The sequence below is a fragment of the Miniopterus natalensis genome, chromosome 10 (assembly GCF_054644295.1).
Source record: "Miniopterus natalensis isolate mMinNat1 chromosome 10, mMinNat1.hap1, whole genome shotgun sequence".
In the NCBI taxonomy this organism is placed as follows: domain Eukaryota; kingdom Metazoa; phylum Chordata; class Mammalia; order Chiroptera; family Miniopteridae; genus Miniopterus; species Miniopterus natalensis.
In genome coordinates, this window is record NC_142090.1 from 844,451 (window position 1) to 862,965 (window position 18,515).

The window sequence follows — 18,515 nt, forward strand, 5'->3', positions numbered from 1 at the left end:
GATGTGCGACACCTGGGGGTCCCCTACACTCCGCCGCCTTCCCATCCCCGACGCCGCGCAGCCTCGGGGAAGGAGCCGTTCTGCGGACACTCACCCAGGGACCTGTCTGGACCTCACTGTCTCGCCTCTAAAGCTACATCAGGAGTTTGCACAGCAGCTGAACCGCCGAGAAGAATGAGCTAGAGCCTCACCCGCGCTGCAGGAAACGCTATCTTAGTGCTGGGAGAAACGCGGAAAGAACGGGCGGCTCACGCCACCGCCACCGTGGTCGTCAGGCCCGCGGCTGCCCGCTGGCCTGATCCAACAGCCACCGGCGTCCAGGTGCTGTGGGGAGGTGTGTCCCGGCCGGGCGAAGCGGTCGCCCCACCTAGCGTGGGCACCCCCGCACAGCGCCGCGACGCCCGGCGGCCCCGCCGCTCTAGTGCTGCCCCTTGGCCGATTTCTTCTTCTTGGACTCGTCTCTGTGCTTCTGCTTCTTCCGCTTGCTGCCTTCTTTCAGTCCTAAGGAAACACGGCGTGTGAAACACTGCGCAACGGCAGCCGGCCCCCCACCAAGAGCCAACCATGCTCCGATGTCCCCACGTTAACAAAACACACGACGAGGGAAAGTCACGCATCTTCACGTCTCCAGGGTCCCCGCCTAAAGCTCAGCGAGACACAACCGACTTAAATTGTGAGAAAAACCTTGAACACAGTTCACAGGGGGCCTCGGCCGTCACGTGACCCTGTCCGGGGTCCCACCTGGCACCCCCCAGCTTCCTCCTCCAGGGTCTGCTCCGCGGGAGAGGCGGCGCCTCCGTGAGGACGAACCGCCCCCTTTCTCCCAGGGAGCCTGACGGAGGCCTCGGGACAGACAGGTGACTGTCCCCGCTCACCCTCCAGTCTAGAGCCAGCACGAGGACCTCTGAATTCAGTTCTGCAGAAACGGAGCCAGGCCGGGGTCGCTGCGGCTCCAAGGTCACCTGAACGCATTCTCAAGACTAACTTTCAAACTAATTTTACAGCTTAACCTCTGGTCCTGAGCTCACCCATCCTAAGGACTCAGCTCAGGGTCACAGTCACGTGTTCCCCACAGGCAGCCCGCGTGACCCGTGCCCACACCTGGCTCACGCCCGCTGTCCCCCTGCTACCAAGTGGAGGCCAACAGAGTGGGGCCCTCTCGTGCTGGGACAGCCGCAAAGACGAGGCGCCAGGAGCCCCTCGGTTCTCACCCGTGACACTCAGGGCCCTGCTTGCCAGCCTCCGCCAACGACTCAGAGAACTGGCCATGCCAACTCCCCTGCGAGGGCTCCGAGCGCCCTCCCAGTCCTGCCCGCCCTCGCCATGCCACCCAGGCCACGTGTTCAGGGGGGTTCCTCCCAGCGTGCGTGGAAGAAAAGGCGTGAGCTGCGCAGATGGCGAGGGTGGGAGGACCCGCTCACAGCCCCAGAGCCAAGGTGACGCCACCGGACCTGGGGCCAGGAAAGGAGAACCTGACAGAGGGAGACGGCGGAACACGCACGGGACCAGGGCCGTTTGGGAACGTGTGGTGTGTCCTACACCGGATGTGATTACTGGTGGCAGGTGGAATGGAGGCGACGCCAGGTGGGCCACGGTCGGGCCCACACAGATCCTTCTTCAGTGAAGAAAACTGGGGACCAGTCCGGGTCGGCTAAGAGGGGGGCAGGTGAGGGCCCACGGCTTCCCGTGGGGGGTGGATGCCCCAGGAGTTGGGAAAAGGGGTGGATTCCTCACCTACATTCTTATTAAATAGGACCCCAGACTAAAGGGGTTCAATGGCCAGACATGGGCCTCCCCCGGCAGGTGCCAGATCCCTGCGTCTGGGCAAGTCCCAGACCCGCAGCCCCAGCCGCAGACCAGCCAGACCAGCGGCCCAGGGAGCCGGGCGGCAGCAGGCGCGGAGCCTCGCTCTGGTGGGGAGGTTTCTTCAAAATCGTGAGAGGAAACGGACGTCTGACCGAAACCCTGTCCCTGTCTGATTCCAACGGGCCGGACCCACAACTGCGTTTGTGTCCAACGTCTCAAACTGGGGGAGCGCAGTGAAAAAAGCTGGTGTCTGGGTGCGTGCCCACCCCTAGGCGCACGCACCAGGCTCTGCAGTGACCAACGGGGCCGCTTAGGGTCTGAGGCCTCTCGGGTCCCCAACCCTCCCGAGCATGGCTCGGCCACGCGTGTCGCACACCCCACGCCTGCCGCCATCTCGTGTCCCTAACCTTCAGCCAAAACAGCGCCAACCAAGGCCGCAAACCAAGAAATAAGGTGCTCGTGGGAAAACCCGGCCTGTCTGACGCGGAGGAGCCTGGAACTGTAGAGACGGGGTCCAGGTTAGGATCCCAGGGACCCTGGGAGGTGTGGGGACACCCTCATGCTGCCGGGGAGGCCACGCTGTCGGGTCTGCGGGCGGAGGGGAAACGGGGACGGGGGTCTGTTGTAAAACAGAATTACTCTGCTAGTTCCTTAAAATGTTCAATGTTTAAATCAAAATAAAAAACACAAGAAAACGTAGGGCCTCCCATCCTCCGAGCTCCCTGGGAAGGACACGCCTCCGCCACTCTGGACTGTGGGTGTCACAGCCGAGGGCCCTCACCGGGGCCGCCCCTTCAGGCCGATGCTCCCTCTTTCAAGGTCCCTTGGGGAAGGCGGCTTTGTAAGGAAAGCAAGTTCTCAGCGGAGAAGCAGAGACAAGCAAGTTAGTTTCACTGAAAGACAAGCTCCCCAGCCTCTCAGCAGCTCCTGCCCGGCCGTTAGTCCGTGAGTGGCCGTTCGTTAGTCCCGAGAGCGAGGGGAGCGTCTGCAGCATCCCGGGAAGTGCTTCTTCAAGTCAGAAAATAAAAGAGTTAAGGAGCCCGGCAGGGTGTCTCCGTGGTTAGAGCGTCAGCCTGCATCCTGAAGGGCCGCAGGTTCGATTCCGGGCAAGGGCACGTACCCAGGTGGCAGGTTCAGTGCCTGGTCCAGGTCCGGGCACGTGCAGGAGGCCACCAATCGATGTTTCTCTCCCCAACCCCTCTCTCTTCCTCTAAAAATCAATTTAAAAAAATTTTTTTAAGACTTAAGGATCAACGTCTTTCACTCCCAAGTGTTTTTCACGTGGAGTGATTTCTCACTTCCCTCCTCGCAGTCACGCCTGCGGGAAGCTGATTCACAGAGGAAAAGCACCGACCCTGCTCAGCGTCTCACTTGACGATCTGCTGGTTCCTGGGCCGGCCAAGGACACACGGACGTGCCTGTGACGTCAGGAACGCAGCAGGCAAGTCTTACAGGGTTAGAACGTAAGTAAGGCAACAGCACGTTAAGAAACCAAATGCCAGCAACTGACGCCCGGGTCCCTTCCACCTGCCGCCTAGGCCAGGCCAGGCGGCCCAAGCCTCGAGCTGGGGGCTCGGGCTGCCCGGGTCCCTCCCGTCACATCCTGATGCAGCTACGTGGGCCGTGAATGCAGGACCTGCTCACACCAGCAGCGAGCTCAACGTCGGGGGAGTGTACCTCATCCGTTTTGGCCTAAACTACCGCTCTCGAAACTGCCCGGCTGCCTCCACGCGTCACTGCTCCCCAAGTGCCAGGGGCACCTGTGTCCGGCGGCCGGTCAAGTGGCAAAAGTGGGGACACAGGACGCCCTGGGTAACAAAGTCCCTCATTCATACTTCTTTTTAAGGAAAATTACCCGAGACTTTGAATAGGGCGGGAAGGTGACGGGCCACCCTTCCAGGCCACACGGGAGCCACCCAAAGGCTACCTAAGTGGAGGGCCCCCGACTAAAGCAGGAGCATCCCGCGTCTGCGCAGGGCGAGCCCGGCCCACGCAGACCCTGTGGACGGTCGTTCTACTTGTAGGACGGAGACCCGTGGACACCAGGCCCCCCGCCCTGCAGGCAGCAACAGCTCAGAACCACACTTGACAGTTTCCTCCACGTCTTCCCCTCCCTGCCTGTTTCGCGAGTCTTCCTTCGGGGCAGCTTCCACTGTCTGTGACACCAGCTCGCTGTGTGTTTGTGGGAGAACCACGCCTTTAAACCCGTGGTCGCTGCACACGGACGGTCTTCTCAAGGTCTTGTAATTTGATTTGAAAAAAGGAAACGACAAAAAATAGTCTGACTCCAACGCCGTTCAGAAATGCTCCCACTGGTGCTCCAGTGCACCCACGGCACCAAGGAGGCTCCAGGGCGTGAGGCAGCCCCCCTCCCCAGCCACAGAAAAGGACCCGGGAAATGGAGTCACTGCCGCGGGAGGACTCGCGCCAGCATCCCCAACTCGATGTCCCCACTCAGTAACGGTGGCAGATGACTCCAGTAGGTGACAAAGTGTCCTTCACTCAACAAGGCAGGAGCCTCCTGTCGAGCTCAGGATACGGCTTCAGGCCCAGGCCGCTGGCACTGGCCCTTCCTTCCGGGAGGCTGGCTGTGCTCAGGCCCGGACCACACACCTCACTCCTAGGAAGCGGGGCGTCCCGACCTAGGAGGCTCAGGGTGCCCCTCCGACCAGAAGGTGTAGCCGGTTAAATCCCTGTCAGACGGTGTTTGTTCAGGAAAACAGAGCCTACAGCCCTGGCCTGGCCGAGACTCCTGAACGTCAAGGTACCTCCCCAGCCAGCCCAGGGCCCCTCCGTTCCAGGCGAGAGTGAGTCCAGTCAAGGCCACACGGTGCTTCCCGAGTCACACAGCCCTTCCAACTGCCTGTCTCCTACTCCGCCACACAGAAAAGGCTCACATCTCCACGGCCCATCTGCTTTGCTGGCAGCAGCCGGGCCCGGGGGTGGGGGCTCTGAGCCGTGGCTGGAGCCCCAGGACACCCACCTCAGGGTGGATGGGACATTTCCCCTGTCCTGACACCTGGGCTTCACCTAAGAAGGACCAGAAGGAACCCTCAAGGGACAGATTTCAATAGAAAGTTCTGGGAAATGAGCTTATTTCTGAGACGATGCTGCTTTGCCCTAAGTCCACGGAATCAACCTCACCACGTCCCTGGACACAGAGGACCGAGGACGAACCCTGTCCTCCGACACAGCCTGTGACGGGGAACTGGGCAACGCCCAGGGGCCGAGCCCTCGGAGACCACCCGGGGCCTGCTATGGGGAACTCACGTAGAAGAGCCACCCGGGCCCTGTGACAAGTCACAGGTCTGGAGGCCACAGAGGCCACCAGGTCCATGGGAGACAGCGTGGCTCAGCAGCCACCCAGCTGGTCAGAGGAACCCAGGGAGGGCCTTTTTTTTAACCAAACACGAGGAAAGGCACAAAGGTAGAAGAAAGAGAACGCAGGACAGAACACGTGGCACGGAGGCTGCCGGCCGGTCTGGTGAGCGGCCCGGGGCCCGTGTCCCACCTGAGTCGCGAGACCGCAGCAGAGCCGGAACTTACGAAGGGATTTAGGGTAAAAGCAGCACCTGGTCACTCCGGGGCACCGTCCCGTGTGCCCGAGACAACACGCTTCATACCGTCACAGAAGGCTGGCGCCCCGTTTAATGTGGGGGTCTCGCGGAGGCACTGCCCCTACCTGCCGGGCGGCTGACGGGCCCCGCCCCCGCCCCCGCCCGTCAGGTGAGGACACAGCAGCACAGCAGCGATTTCTGTCCTTGCTGGTCCCGCGGGCCTGGCGGGCCTTGGGCAGCAAGGGGCGCGTCCCCGGGAGGGCGCTCCGCCTCGGGTTCCCTCTGCACACCTGCTGAGAGCGCGGAGGGGTCCCAGGTGCTGGCGGCCCGATGTCGGCCCGAGTCGTCCTCGTCCTCACAGACGGGAGGGGACACGTGTCTGGGCAGCGGGGCGGGCTTGCTCGGCCTCTGCGGGCGGGCGCTGGCGCTGGTGCTGGCGCCGTGGGAGTGCGCGGGCAGTGCCTGCTGGCCCCTGAGCCGGCACGCCTCCAGGAAGGCATCCTCGTTGGCCACACCTGGAAGGACAGAGGGAGACAGGCGTGAAGCGGGCGCCGAGGGAGGGGCGCGGGGGTCTGCCGGGACCACCCTGGCTCTGGAGCGGGAGGAAGGCATCACTTCGTCTCGCCGGGGCCTCAGCATCGCCTTCTGAGGGAGGGAAAGGCCGTGAGAACCCTCCCCCGGCCCCAGGGCCCGCGAGCGATTTCTGCAATCGGTCAGGACTCGAGCCCGTCCTCAGAATCAGCCCAGCGGTACAACCCTGGACAAGGCTCCGGGTCCAGCCTTCGGGCTCATTCTCGGGCGACGCTGATTCTAGAACCCGCACCCAGGAGACGCTGCGCCTCCAGCGAACGTTCAAATTGGTGTTGGGAGGGCGGAGCTGGCCGGGGGGGCCTGTCCCTGTTCCTGCCAGAACCCACAGCCCGGCCGTGTCACATCAGACACGCACCCTACACGGGACGGCCCCCGTTGTTCCCAGAGGTGTGTTTCTGTTGGAAGTTTTGCCCATTAGGGGGATGCTGGGAAGCAAAGAAGGAAACATAGGGTAGTACCCGCTGACTTCAAATTCCCTCCCTTTAGTTTCTGACAAAGCCCCACACCCTTTCAAGTGTCCACTGAAGGCGGGACGCCCACGGGCTCTGGCCAAGCACAGCACCAAGTTCGTCCTGCACTGGCCGAGCCTCCGTCAGTCCCCCCTGCCCCTCTCCCAGACCAGTAGGATCCTCCTGTAACCCTACCTGTTAAGAAAGAACCGCACCCTGAGGAGCTCTGACAATTAGAATTGTTTACACACCATTTGTTAGTGGCCGAGCACCAGGCACAGTGCTGGGAAGGGGTGGGTGGCACCGTCCTCTGCAGCTGTTACCACAAAACACAACTGAACAGTGAGCACAGCCCCTAAGTCCTGGCCCTCAGTCCCAGGGCACGTCCTCAACAGCAGCCCTGGCCGCTGGGGACCAAGGGCGTGCTCCTCTGAGAAGGGCGCCGTCAGAGGACGTGGCCCACCCACACCAGGCAGGAAAGACTTCGGTGGCCTCCAGTTTGGGGCTTGCATTTTAGGGGTTTTCCAAATTAAGTCTCAGTTTTATAAAACCTCTGATCTGCGCAGAACAGGGCAGGGCCTGCAATCCGCAAACCTGCTCGTGGGTCTTACAGCTCAGGCCCGGCTCTGTGGGTGACGCACTCTACGCCCCTGGGCCTCACCCCTGCACCCGTAACAGCCCCACCTCTGCACGTAAGGGAACCGACGTTATTTTGAGGGCTTCCACCAAGTGGACCTTGGAGCTGGGAGGGAACCCCCGGTGCTCCCAAGCACGTGGCCCTGGCAGACATCACCAGGTCAGAGATCACGATGTCACACCCCAAAGTTAATACTTGACCTGAGGACACCTGGCCGCACCCACCGCAGGTTCCTCAGCACCAGATCTAACTCTTGACGGAGCAGAAACCAAGCCGGGGGCCTGGAGGTCTTGGAGACAGCCCTTCCTGGAGGGCCCGCTGCCCACTGTCAGATGAGCAAGGGGCCTGGGGCGCCCAGGACCTCACATCTCCCAACACTGGCTGCTCAGGGAGGCAAAGCAGTAACAGCACTAACTGCCCCAGGCCTCACTCTCAGAGCAAGCCCCAGGCACACATCTGTGGGGGAGAGGCCAGGAACGGTGCCAGGACTCAGGCCACTCCAGGAGGCGATGAACTGCTGGGCAGACAACACGGAAGCACGTGTCCCAAACACTCGGAGTGGTAATCAGTTATGTGGCGACTTCAACCACCACGTTCGAGGGGGGAGGTGGAGAGGAGCTGGGAGGAGCATGAGTGGCCGTGGTGGGCGCAGGTGACCTGGGGCTGCATCCTGTGCTCAGAGGTCCGTCACCACGGCGCCCAAGGAGGGCAGACACCGGGAGAAACTTACACTAAAGCCTACCCAGGTCACACGTCGTCCCATCCCCCCTGGGAGACAGAAAGCAGGTCCCACGTGACAGCAGGGGGTGCGGCCCCTTGGGTTGAACCTCGGAGGGTTAGTCACCCTCCCTGCCTGAGGCAGTCACACCTAGTAACTTACAGGATCCTTCCACGTGTCCCTGCCCACCCGAGGGTGACATTTGAGAAAAGAATTCAACATCCTGTACATGGCACTGAACATGAAGGTATCGGACTCTAGATCCGAGTTTCCGTCCGTGATTCCGACGCCCTGGGCAGCACACAGGTGGATTCCCGGTGTGTCCACCTGTCCACTTACCTCACCAGCAGGGGTCCTGCTCCTCAGGTGAACTGGGGACCATCATCCCTGCAGCCCTTCAGTCACGGACAAGAGGGAAGGGGTGGCATTTCCCCCACTCTCCTTGGCGGGAACTCAGTGTCCACAGGCGCCTGTCACCAAGTTCTGCACAAGCTGTGGCTGCCGGACGGGCCTGGTCAGGCTCGGGGCCGCACGGCCTGTGATCAGAGAAGGGGGAGGACCGCGTGCCCTGGACATCCCCACAGAGCCAGCACCCAGGGCGGGAGCTGCGGGCAAGCTGTTGTTGTGGGTTCGCTCATTAGCCTGGGTCCCGCGAGCCACTGTCTGGAGGAGACGCCTCAGGGTTGGGGGCAGCTCTGACATCACCATCCCCTTGCTCAGCCGCTTACTCCCAGGGGCCCAGGATGAGCTCCCTGGGCCACTATGTACGTTGTGTTTCTGTTTAAAATTAGTCACTGCAATGTTCAGCTTGATGTTCTAAGAAAAAAACACCCCGAATACACAAAAACACCAGACACTCTCCACGTTATGTCCCCAGTGGTGGGCACGGGTGGGGCTCGCCTGTTCCCCTGGGTCCTGAATGCTCTCAGCACTCCCAAGGCAGCCAGATCACTGGCCAGAAATGACAGGCACCAGGAGCGACAGGTGCACCTTCCTCTGGAGCAGCCAGGTCTTGGGGACGAAGGGCAGTGACACGGACGGCGGGGTGTGCTCAGCCCTCTGAGGGCTCCTCGGATCTGACCTGCTGTTCCACCTGCCTGTGGACAGCCAGTTGCAGCCAGAGGTCTAGCAGTGATGGGGGAACTATGGCGTCCCCTCCCTCTGCTCCTGGGCAGCCCACCCAGGCCACCCCAGCCTTGCCTCCATGAAGCCTTCCTGTGGTGGAGCCCTACAGAGCGTGCAGCAGGGTTTCAGAACTGGGCCTGGGGTCTGGCTTCCACGGGAGCCAGAGGAAGGGGGGTGGGACACACTGAGTGCCCAATGAGAGTCCCTGACTTACCTGCACGGTCAACCTTGAGGACACCGTGGCCTCTCAGAGCCCCAGGCCCCTCCCAGCCACAGGATGAGGTCCAGGGTCTGGAGCAGGACCAATTATGCCACTTGCCCCACAGGGACCCCGTGAAACGTTAGTGTCTCAAGTACCAGGAGAAACTACTTGAGGAAAGGAAGTACCAATGCAGAAGTGAGAACCATAGAGTAAACCATTTCCCTCCTCACCCAATGCTCTCGCTGGGCACCCTGCACCAGTCGCACGGATCCCAAGCCCGCTTTAACCCACTGCATACGCGTTACTAGGTGTGGACGGGTTTACAAAAGAGGTGGCCACCACCCTCAAGGTGACACTGATAGAGCACCTGAGTTTGAGGAAAGGGTCTTAATGAGGACAACTTCCACCACTAGTGTCCAGGGCCAAGAGCGACTATGGCAGCCGTGGGCGTGGCAGTGTCCTGGTCTCACAGTGAGGTCAGTGAAGCTGTGGCCCAGGCCAGGCCTGCATGGAGTGAAGCTGTGTACCACCTCCCACAGTTCCTGAACAGGAGAAATGAGAAGGGGCCCACGGGAAAGAAACGCTATGTGGCCACCACTACAGCCCAGGTCACCTGGAGGTGCTGGTCTTCCCACCCCAGGACACAGCCTGGCACAGACATCTCATCTGTACAGACCCCCAGGGACTCCCAACAGCTGACCAGAGACGCCTCTCAAGCCTCTTCAAGAACAGGTAAGCCCAGCCGGGCGTGGCTCAGTGGTTGAGCATTGACCTATGAACCAGGAGATCGCAGTTCAATTCCGGGTCAGAGCATTTGCCCGGGTTGTGGGCTAGATCCCCAGTGGGGAGCACGCAGGAGGCAGTGGATCAATGACTCTCCCATCATTGGTGTTTCTCTCTCCCTCTCCTTCCCTCTCTCTGAAATCGAGAGATATTTAAAAAAAAAAAAAAAAAAAAAAAAAAAAGGTGCGACCAGAGCAGAGGCGGCTCTGCCTCCAGTGCCCACAGTGCTCACCTGTGGCATAATGCTGAATCCCAGCCACTGTTCCCTCATACTTAGGGAGGTGCTGGGGCTGCTGGGTGCTGCACCCGGGGGTGAGGAAAACCTCCGCCAGCAAGACTTGAGACAGGCCACACACAGCAAGGACAGCACAGCACTCAGCCGCCCCCCCCCCCCCCGCCCCGACAGTCACACTTCTGATGGCAGAGTCGTCTGGGGCAGACACCAAGACACAACGGGACTCTCCAGCGTCCTCCTTTGACTGTGTCTGTTACGAATCCCCCACCACACTGTACTTGTGGCCTCCGTCCATGTGCCTCAGGCCCTGCGGACTCCCAGGGACTAAGGAACCTGCCCCAGAGACAGGTTTCTGCTTCAGCTCCGATCATGCAGCCTGTCCTCTTGTGTTGGAGACCACCCGACACCACAAGGGGCCACAGGAGCTGGGCCATCTGCTATTTAACCAGTGACCAGGGCTTGTCCCAGCCCTGCAGGAGAGGGAGGTGTGATGGGAACTTCCAGAATGGAGCCTGAGTTGGGGCCTCCCTTTGTCCCTCTCGGAGCCTGGCACTCAGCAAAGCACCTGCAAATTTAGAAGGCAACCTACTTTTCAACGCACACTGGGCCCGAGTCCAAGGGGCCCCAGCAGGAAGGATGGTTAGGGATGGGACACCTGCTCCAGGTCGTCCCGTTTCAGATGACCAGCTGTGCAAGATGAGCTGAGAGCTCAAAGGGCACAAGACACTGTGGCCCCCAAACAGACCAACGATGGAAATCTACGTCCAACTACCGGTTCCCACATGGAAACACTCACTGTTACCTCCACAATGACTGGGTGCTACAGGTAAACAACAGAGGTTCTCCTGGGCAGAAGCGCTGCCCAAAAGGTAATGACCACCAAGGGAGACAATGCTGCCTGCGAAGATCGCAGGCTTACAGACTGACTGAAAACTCAGACCAGCCATGCCCACTTCACAGCTGGGCACTGCTTTTCTCCAGTCCCTTATTGGGCACTCCTCCCACCTTGCCACCAATGCAGCCTTCACGCCTTCCAAAATTGACCTTCCTCGTCTTTGTGATGAGAATTCCAGCAAAGCACTTTTTGAGATGAGGCACACCAATGTCACAGCGACCCGATCCCTGTCCTTTACAGATGCAGGGCCCTGTGACTGCAGGCCCCATCACAGCCCCATCACAGCACCTCCGGCCCATGGGGCATCGAGCACACAGCTTGTCCCCTGTGATGAGGGCATCTGAGTCAGGGCCAGTGGGAGGAAAGGTCCCTCAGAACATGGACAGTGGATCCACGTCTATAAACTGCTCCACGAACTTCCATTCAGTTCAGTCTGGTTCCTTACAGACATTAACTACATAAAAACACAACTGACACCAGTCAAGAGACAACCCAGGAACAGTGAGGACTCAGTTCCTAAAACAGGCAGGGCAATGTTTTCCTCGGGTCAGAACAAGTCGTGTCACAACCACACAGTTGAGACGCTGGGGAGGCAGCTCCAAATGCTTGCACCTCATGGTGACAACACAGGGAGCCGAGAGGAGTGAGCCCCATGTGATCAAAACGAGATTAATCCCCCAATTTTTTTTTTTTCCATTGAAAGAGAGAGATTGAGAGAGACACATCAATTGGTGCCTTCTCTACTCGCCCTGACCAGGGCCAAGATCAAAAACCTGCAACCAAGATACATGCCTCTGACTGGGAATTGAACCCGGGATCCTCTGGTGGTGCACAGGCCGATGCTCTAGCCACTGAGCCATGCTGGTGCCTGGAGACCACAGACGGTGCCTGGAGAATGTCTGGAGTCCCGGGGACAGAAGACCTGCCTCCCATACCATCTCCAGGAAGGCTCTTTGTGCCTCACAGGAATCTCATCTCAGCAAACAAAGCTAAATGACATCTGAAGTTTCACCAAAGTGTGGGGACCTCTGGCTGACCAGCACAAAGTCAGTCAGCGTCCCTGGGGCAGAGACCCTTGAGATACCAGCCACAGCGGCTAGTTACTACGGCCGGGATGAGAAAGGAGGTAGAGTGCCAAGAGAAAACACTTCCATCCGCTCCGAAAGAAATTTAACACCTTAAGCCAACCCAGAGCATCCAACTGCATTTTCTCATTAGAAGCTCCTCACTATCAACCTTACACCCGTCTATCAAATTAAACGCAGTAGACGGTGGTGACAGCAGTGATGTGACATAAGTGTGGCCCAGAGCAGACATCCAGTGGGTCCCCAGCCTCTAGGGCACCCCAGCCACCAGGATGATGGGAATGGAGCCTGTGGCTACACCTCATCCCCACACTGAGCACTTATCAGAGTGCCCGTGTCTAGTACATGCCCAGAGGTCAGCTCACAGGGAGTTCAGGTCTCTCCCAACAGCCCCCTCCCTCCCCTTTAAAAAGGTTGGCAGGTTCTCTCTCTTATCCCTCTCCCTTCCTCTCTCAAAAAATAAAAACTTTTTTTTAAAAAAGAAAGAAGTGCAACATATTCCTACGTTCTGGCAAAAACTCTCCACACACCGCCCCATGCAGGCCCCACCCCAGGGCAGAGGCTGGGAGGGTATGTTTCTGCAACTGGGCCCACCCAGCCCTGGCACCAACAACCCCCCTGCAGGCTAACAATGACCTTACTTGATTTCTCTGAATCAAGACTGGAAACCCACACGGCACCTCTGGGAATCACCGTAAACTCCAGGACTTAAAACCACTGATCGCCGCCACACCCGGCACCCACTTTTTGGCGTCTTTTACAGCCTTTTCCAGACTTTCTATACTGTCCCACTGACCACTAAGTAATTCCTTCTATGAAAACTTAACCATTCATTAAACCATCTGAGGTTGGCAGCCTGTACCACATCAAGGCAATACACGTTGGAAAAGCAAGACACGTCTAATTCTACAACCATACAGAACTCACTGTCATGGTGTTTTTCTACCAGCCTTTCCTTGTGTGTGAACTATCCAAGCCTGTCAGGTTTACGTCAGTTGCAACAGCTCAAGCATCCTTTTTACCTGGAAAACTAAATATATCAGGAAACATCCTGCCCTGAAGCACCCAGCTAAGTAAAACAAAAATAAACCCACGATCTGCCGTGGCCAGGCCAGAGCACACTGAAGTCACCGAGAAGCTATGAGAGGAATGTCCCAGCAGCTGTCACATGTGCTGGGGCACCACAGCCAGCGTCTCCCTTTCTCCAAATGGAGTCCAAACACAGCGTTGGAGCCTGGCTGATAACATGAGAGTGAAAACAAACTTCCACAGATAAAGTCACTTTTCCCAAATATGTACAATCTGAGCGCCTCAGTTGTAGATGGATCTTCGTTATTGGGGGGGGGGGGTGTTGTCAACCCCACATGCACTCAGATCCCTGACTACCACCCACACAATGTGAGATTACTCAAGTGTCCAAAAATGCATCCCGGGCCCATCAGGAGATGCGTCCAAATACTGAGGGCTGGCCATGCACCAATGCTGGGACTCCAATGAGGGACACTCTTGCTCACATGGAGCTCAGTGATCCCACACACAAACAGAACTCAGCAACAGGATGAGGGCTATGGCACTGATCGCGGGCTCTGCAAACACAGGCTGGTGGCTCAGCGGCCAAAGGGTAGAGAGGAAAATGAAGCAGATGCAGGAGGAAGGCCAGCGAGAGCCTGCCAGGGGATGGGCACAGGCCACAATGTGACTTTGGACACAGCGCAATGAAGACACAGGCACAAGACCAATTCTGACCGGTCTCATGAGCCAGGAGAGAAGGGGCGATTTAACAGGAGCATGCTTTAAGTTTCTAGCGACCAGATCATGGACACGACAGAGGTCAGAAGTGAGGACGGATGCCATCACTGCCATGACTATTGTCAAGGGCTACTGACAAAGACACGTAAGGACCAGTTGTCAAAACAACTGGAGAAAGATAATGGGAAATTACATGAAGGGGAGAGGGTAGAGAGGGTGCCCAGGCCTGGGAGAGGGCAGCGGTTGGGACAAGGCGAGGAGGATGGAGGTTAAGAACACTGAAGAAATCCTCCTGTCCGGACCCCCCAGCACCTGCAACAAGGCATTAAAACCCATGCCAGGGCCACAAGGAGGCGTCCACAAGCTTCCCCAGCAGTTCTTCAGCTTAAGTGAAAGGTGTCCCTTTTGTTGAACACCAGGACACCAACTCCTCAGCCGTTGCGGGCACATGCATCAGGCCTGTGTAACCATGTCCATATCTAGAGCCGAGGAGACTTCCTGTCTGTCCTGTACTTCATGGGCATCCAGACACCCAACTCTCACTCGTGGGAAGGCAGGTGTTGATTATGAAATTGTAGACAGTTACTCCTCAAGGCGGTTCATGAAGCAAAGGGCTGGGGACACCTATGCAGCAGCATCCTGGGAGGAGGGGCAGGAGGGCTCTGACAGGCTGCCCTCCAAAAGGCTGAAGGTTATAGCTCCACCTGAGGGGTGCTGTGCTAAGCAACGTTAACAGTGCCTGGAACACGGGTAACTGCCGACATCCCATGTTCACATCCTGGGGGCAGGTATGGTTTAAGGACAACTACAAACCAAGGAGTGGCCCACCAGCCTCCACTTCCTCGCTGGAGTTCATTCGCCTACAAAGCTGGACACTGGGCTTGTCTGAGGGCCCCCCAGCTTCAGGCCCTGCCTGCTCTTCCCTGACACCCAGCACACCCAGAGGCAGCAGAGGAGGCAGTAAAGCACTGAGAACACGCCGGGACTCGGACCCACACCCTCTCCCTACAGGGACCTTAGCTGTGGCCTTGGGGCCACTCACCCCTACTTAAGATGACCCAACCCAGGGCCTCGGGACAGAGTCAGGATCAGTTAGAGGAAGGAGGTGGGGAGAATTTCTGTGGGCAAAGGAAGAAAAACCAGTTCCCATCGACTACAGGGACTGCAGTACAATTCACATCCAAATGTCCCTGGAACCCAAGTGCCAACACCCACAGGATACCTGCTAGCCCAGGGAGGCCACCCACATCCTCAATGGGTGTCCAGCGCTGCCACAGCAAGGGGACTGTATGTAGGCTGTCGCCATAAGCAACTGAAACAAATCTTGAAAAGGCACGTGGCAGAACAGAATGGACTCATTTTTGCAGGGTCATGTTCATAAAACCTGTCTTTTCTGAAGACACAGCTGAACCCACATAAAAATTTCATGACAAGTGCTTCTTGTTTCTTCTAAAATCTTCCATCTTCTTTGAAATATTAACATTGGTTAAACACGATTTTTTAAAAAATCCTCTATAGGCCTCTTTAGACTAAGCAAGACATGTGCCAAAGAGCTCCTGCAGCCGTTTTGATGAAAAGTGACCCACCAGGAGCCAACAGCAGTGAATGTCACCCCACGTGCCACACGTCACCGCGGGATACCTGGGAGCCCAACCCTGTGTCCATAACAGAGCGACAACTACTCACCTAACAACATCCCTGTGAAATCCTCTTCAAAATTAAAAGTCAAACAACAGATTGTGTCCAGTGAAGGTTTTACACTCGGGCCTGCTGCAGGTCGCACCACAGGCTGCAGAGGCTCCTCTCAGTACAAAGGCAACCCACGGACAATCCCCCCCCCCCCCCCCCCCATTCTGCACTAGGCCTTCCCATGACACTTCACCTGTGGCTAGTCGGGAGACAGCTCACCACACCTGTGCTGGTCACTGCATACCTGTAGATGGAGGAGGGCATCTTCCTTTGACATTAAGGGCTACGGTATTCTCTCCGTCTTTAAACCTCAGCCCTTAATGAATTTATTCACTAAGGGAGAACCTGATAAGCTGTACACACACACCCCCCTCCCCAAAAAAATAAAATCCAAAGACAGGACAATTAAGATGTCAGTCACACTGCAGTGGGGCAAGGTCAAAATAACCATCCAAATAGGACAATAAACATTAGACTCCACACTTCACTGGAAAATTCTAGCTGGATGTGGCTCAGTGGTTAGAGCATCAGCCAGCTGACTGAAAGTCCCAGGTTCGATTATGACCAAGGGAACGTACCAGGGTTGCAGGCTAGATCCCAGCCCCAGTCCAGGCACATGCAACCAATCGATGTGTCTCTCTCACATCAATATGTCTCCGCCCCGCCCCCCCGAAAAGCAATGCGGGGAGGGGGGACTCTAGGTGGATTAGTATTTTCTATACCATCAGGAACTTCTAACCAACATAGAAAAGCCCAGCAGAAAGTTCACAAAAGTTACCAGGTAAAAACGTGGGTTCCTGAACCCTTCATACTCCGAACAGATTTCCATGGACCGTGTTTTTGGAAAGAAAATTAAAAATTACAACTGACTCAGAAATCAACCAATATGAAGACCATCTCCTAAGTCAAACTCAAAAGTAATTTCAAAAATTTGCATTGGTGGACAAGAGGGCTACAAATATTCTGCAGAAGCGCAATTAACAAAGAGAAGGAAGGAAAGGGGTTAAAACTAGATGCCGGCTAATAAAGAGGCTTGAAATATGAAAAGCTACTGCTTGGAGAGGGACTACACAAAACACACAGATGCGCTCTTTAAACACGCTGACAGAGGATAAGCTAGTAAGACAGAAATCCATCAGACCAACCAGCACTTCCCAATCCCAACAGCGGACACATTTGGTTGAAACAGAACTTACTACCCTGATGACAAGAGAAAACCTGCACAAACCAGTCCTAACAGGCAACTTTTAAAGACAGTCACTAGACACCACACCATGCCGAGACCAGCTGACTTGGGGACAGGAAAGCTCGAGGATTCTGAGTGGTAAGATGCATGCTCACTACCTGCCTGAGCCTCCTGACATGAAGAGGTCCTGCCTGGCCCTGAGGTTTTTTCCACAAGAAGAAACAGCAGGAGGCCAAGGGCATAATTCCCCAGTGGAACAACTGCAATCAGCCTCCTGGGGAGCAAGGGAAAAGGTGCCTAACACCTGTATCAATGATTAGGTAAAAAAACAGAGTGGGGAGGGGGGTGTTGGAAAAAGTGTGCGGTTTTCTAGCTATAAATACCTCTTTCCACTGTGACATGAATTTGAGTGGGCCGTTTAGAGCTGGAGTTGCATTAAACAGTAGGGAGGATCCCAGCATGTTCACAAATGGGAAAGCGCGATTACAGTGAAATGCTTCCTGGGAAATCAACCACCACGGGGTAGACAGACCTCTTAGTTCCCCAAGTTCCCTCGGGGACCATCTGGCCTCTCCATCAAACGGGTCCATCCCACCTGCTCAGAAACACAGATAAAACTCTTTAAGGTTCAGGCATCTACCTGACTTTCGCACACGACAGAGAAACCACCTACCCTCACAGCGTATGTGAAAAGCAGGCTTCCTGGTGCTGAAGTTCCAGCCTGTGAGACTAGGCCTTGCAAACACACAAGCATTTTTCATGGTTTCCTGAGTTCAATTGCCTTTGAATACTTACATTAAATTTGGCGATGCTTTATTTCTATAGCTTCTATGATATTCTAAAATACTTTGGCTCGTTCTCAATGACCATACATTCAGGTTCTTTACAGACTGAAGGGAACAGAACTGCAAGCCATTTCCATATGCTTCCCACGAAGCCATGTCTGGTGGGGAAACCCTTATTCTAACAGTTCCATCCTTCCCGTGTTCAGAACAAAGCCGAGTGGGCTGGTTTAAATCCAAGTCCCAGCACCCCTCTGGCGGGGATCCTAGTGATCAGGAAGAGGTAGTTGGGACAGATCTCACAGACTGGAAAACAGAAGCAGCACCTTCATTTTCACCACACCTACATCATTCCGCGACGTCACTTGCACAGTCTTGATGGAGCTGGCGTCAGACATAACCCAAAAACCCAGGACATACTTTGAAGAACAAAACACTAGAGTTGTTTCTTCCCTCCCCGTAGGCGTGTCACCAGGTTAAAACGTTCAATAAATTGTGAGTCATTATTTAACATAAACAGGAAGTCTGCACACACTCTTCAGACAACCTGAAGAGAACGAGCCCAGTTTTAGTGAAGGTGGGCGCCCCTCGGTGCACAGGACGAACAGTCAGGAAGCGACAGAGCCCAGGCACAGAATCACACAGACACAGGAGGCTACAGCCACGCTTGGGAAAGAATGCACCAAACACATCGCATTTATTTTCTTTTTTTTTTTTTTAAAGCAAATAACAAAGACCCAGTTTACCAACTTTACTTTTTAAACCTAAGCTTAACATTACACATTTAAACAATTGTCAAAACTTACTAAGTAGCCAGCATTCATGCAGAACTAGAAAACATCCTCAATTTATATTAAACCAGAAATGTATTACCATTGATGCATTAGTATCTTTCACTACTCAACACTGGGAAACTGAAATTATGCGGGAGACCGTCCTGGCAATGTTAACTTCACAGCAGGCCGCCACTGCCCGGCTCACGTGTCAACACAATGGAAGCAGGTCCGTGCTGGTGTTAGTGCATGA

General features: G+C 56.3%; 1 protein-coding gene across 4 annotated transcripts in view; it reads right to left on the bottom strand.

Moving 5' to 3' along the window:
• Nucleotides 1-403: 403 nt before the first annotated feature.
• Nucleotides 404-18,515, bottom strand: part of DNAJB6 (DnaJ heat shock protein family (Hsp40) member B6) — a 49,908-nt gene continuing 31,796 nt past the window's right edge. For 3 of the 4 annotated variants that reach the window (XM_087820897.1, XM_087820896.1, XM_087820895.1), the window contains 2 exons: nucleotides 5,654-5,878; nucleotides 404-501 (listed from right to left, as the gene is read on the bottom strand). In XM_087820897.1, coding sequence (XP_087677023.1) covers nucleotides 419-501; nucleotides 5,654-5,878 — 308 coding nt within the window. In that variant the 3' untranslated portion in view covers nucleotides 404-418. Of the gene's footprint in view, nucleotides 502-5,528; nucleotides 5,879-18,515 lie in introns of those variants that run through there. The other variant, XM_087820894.1, reaches the window with a different exon arrangement.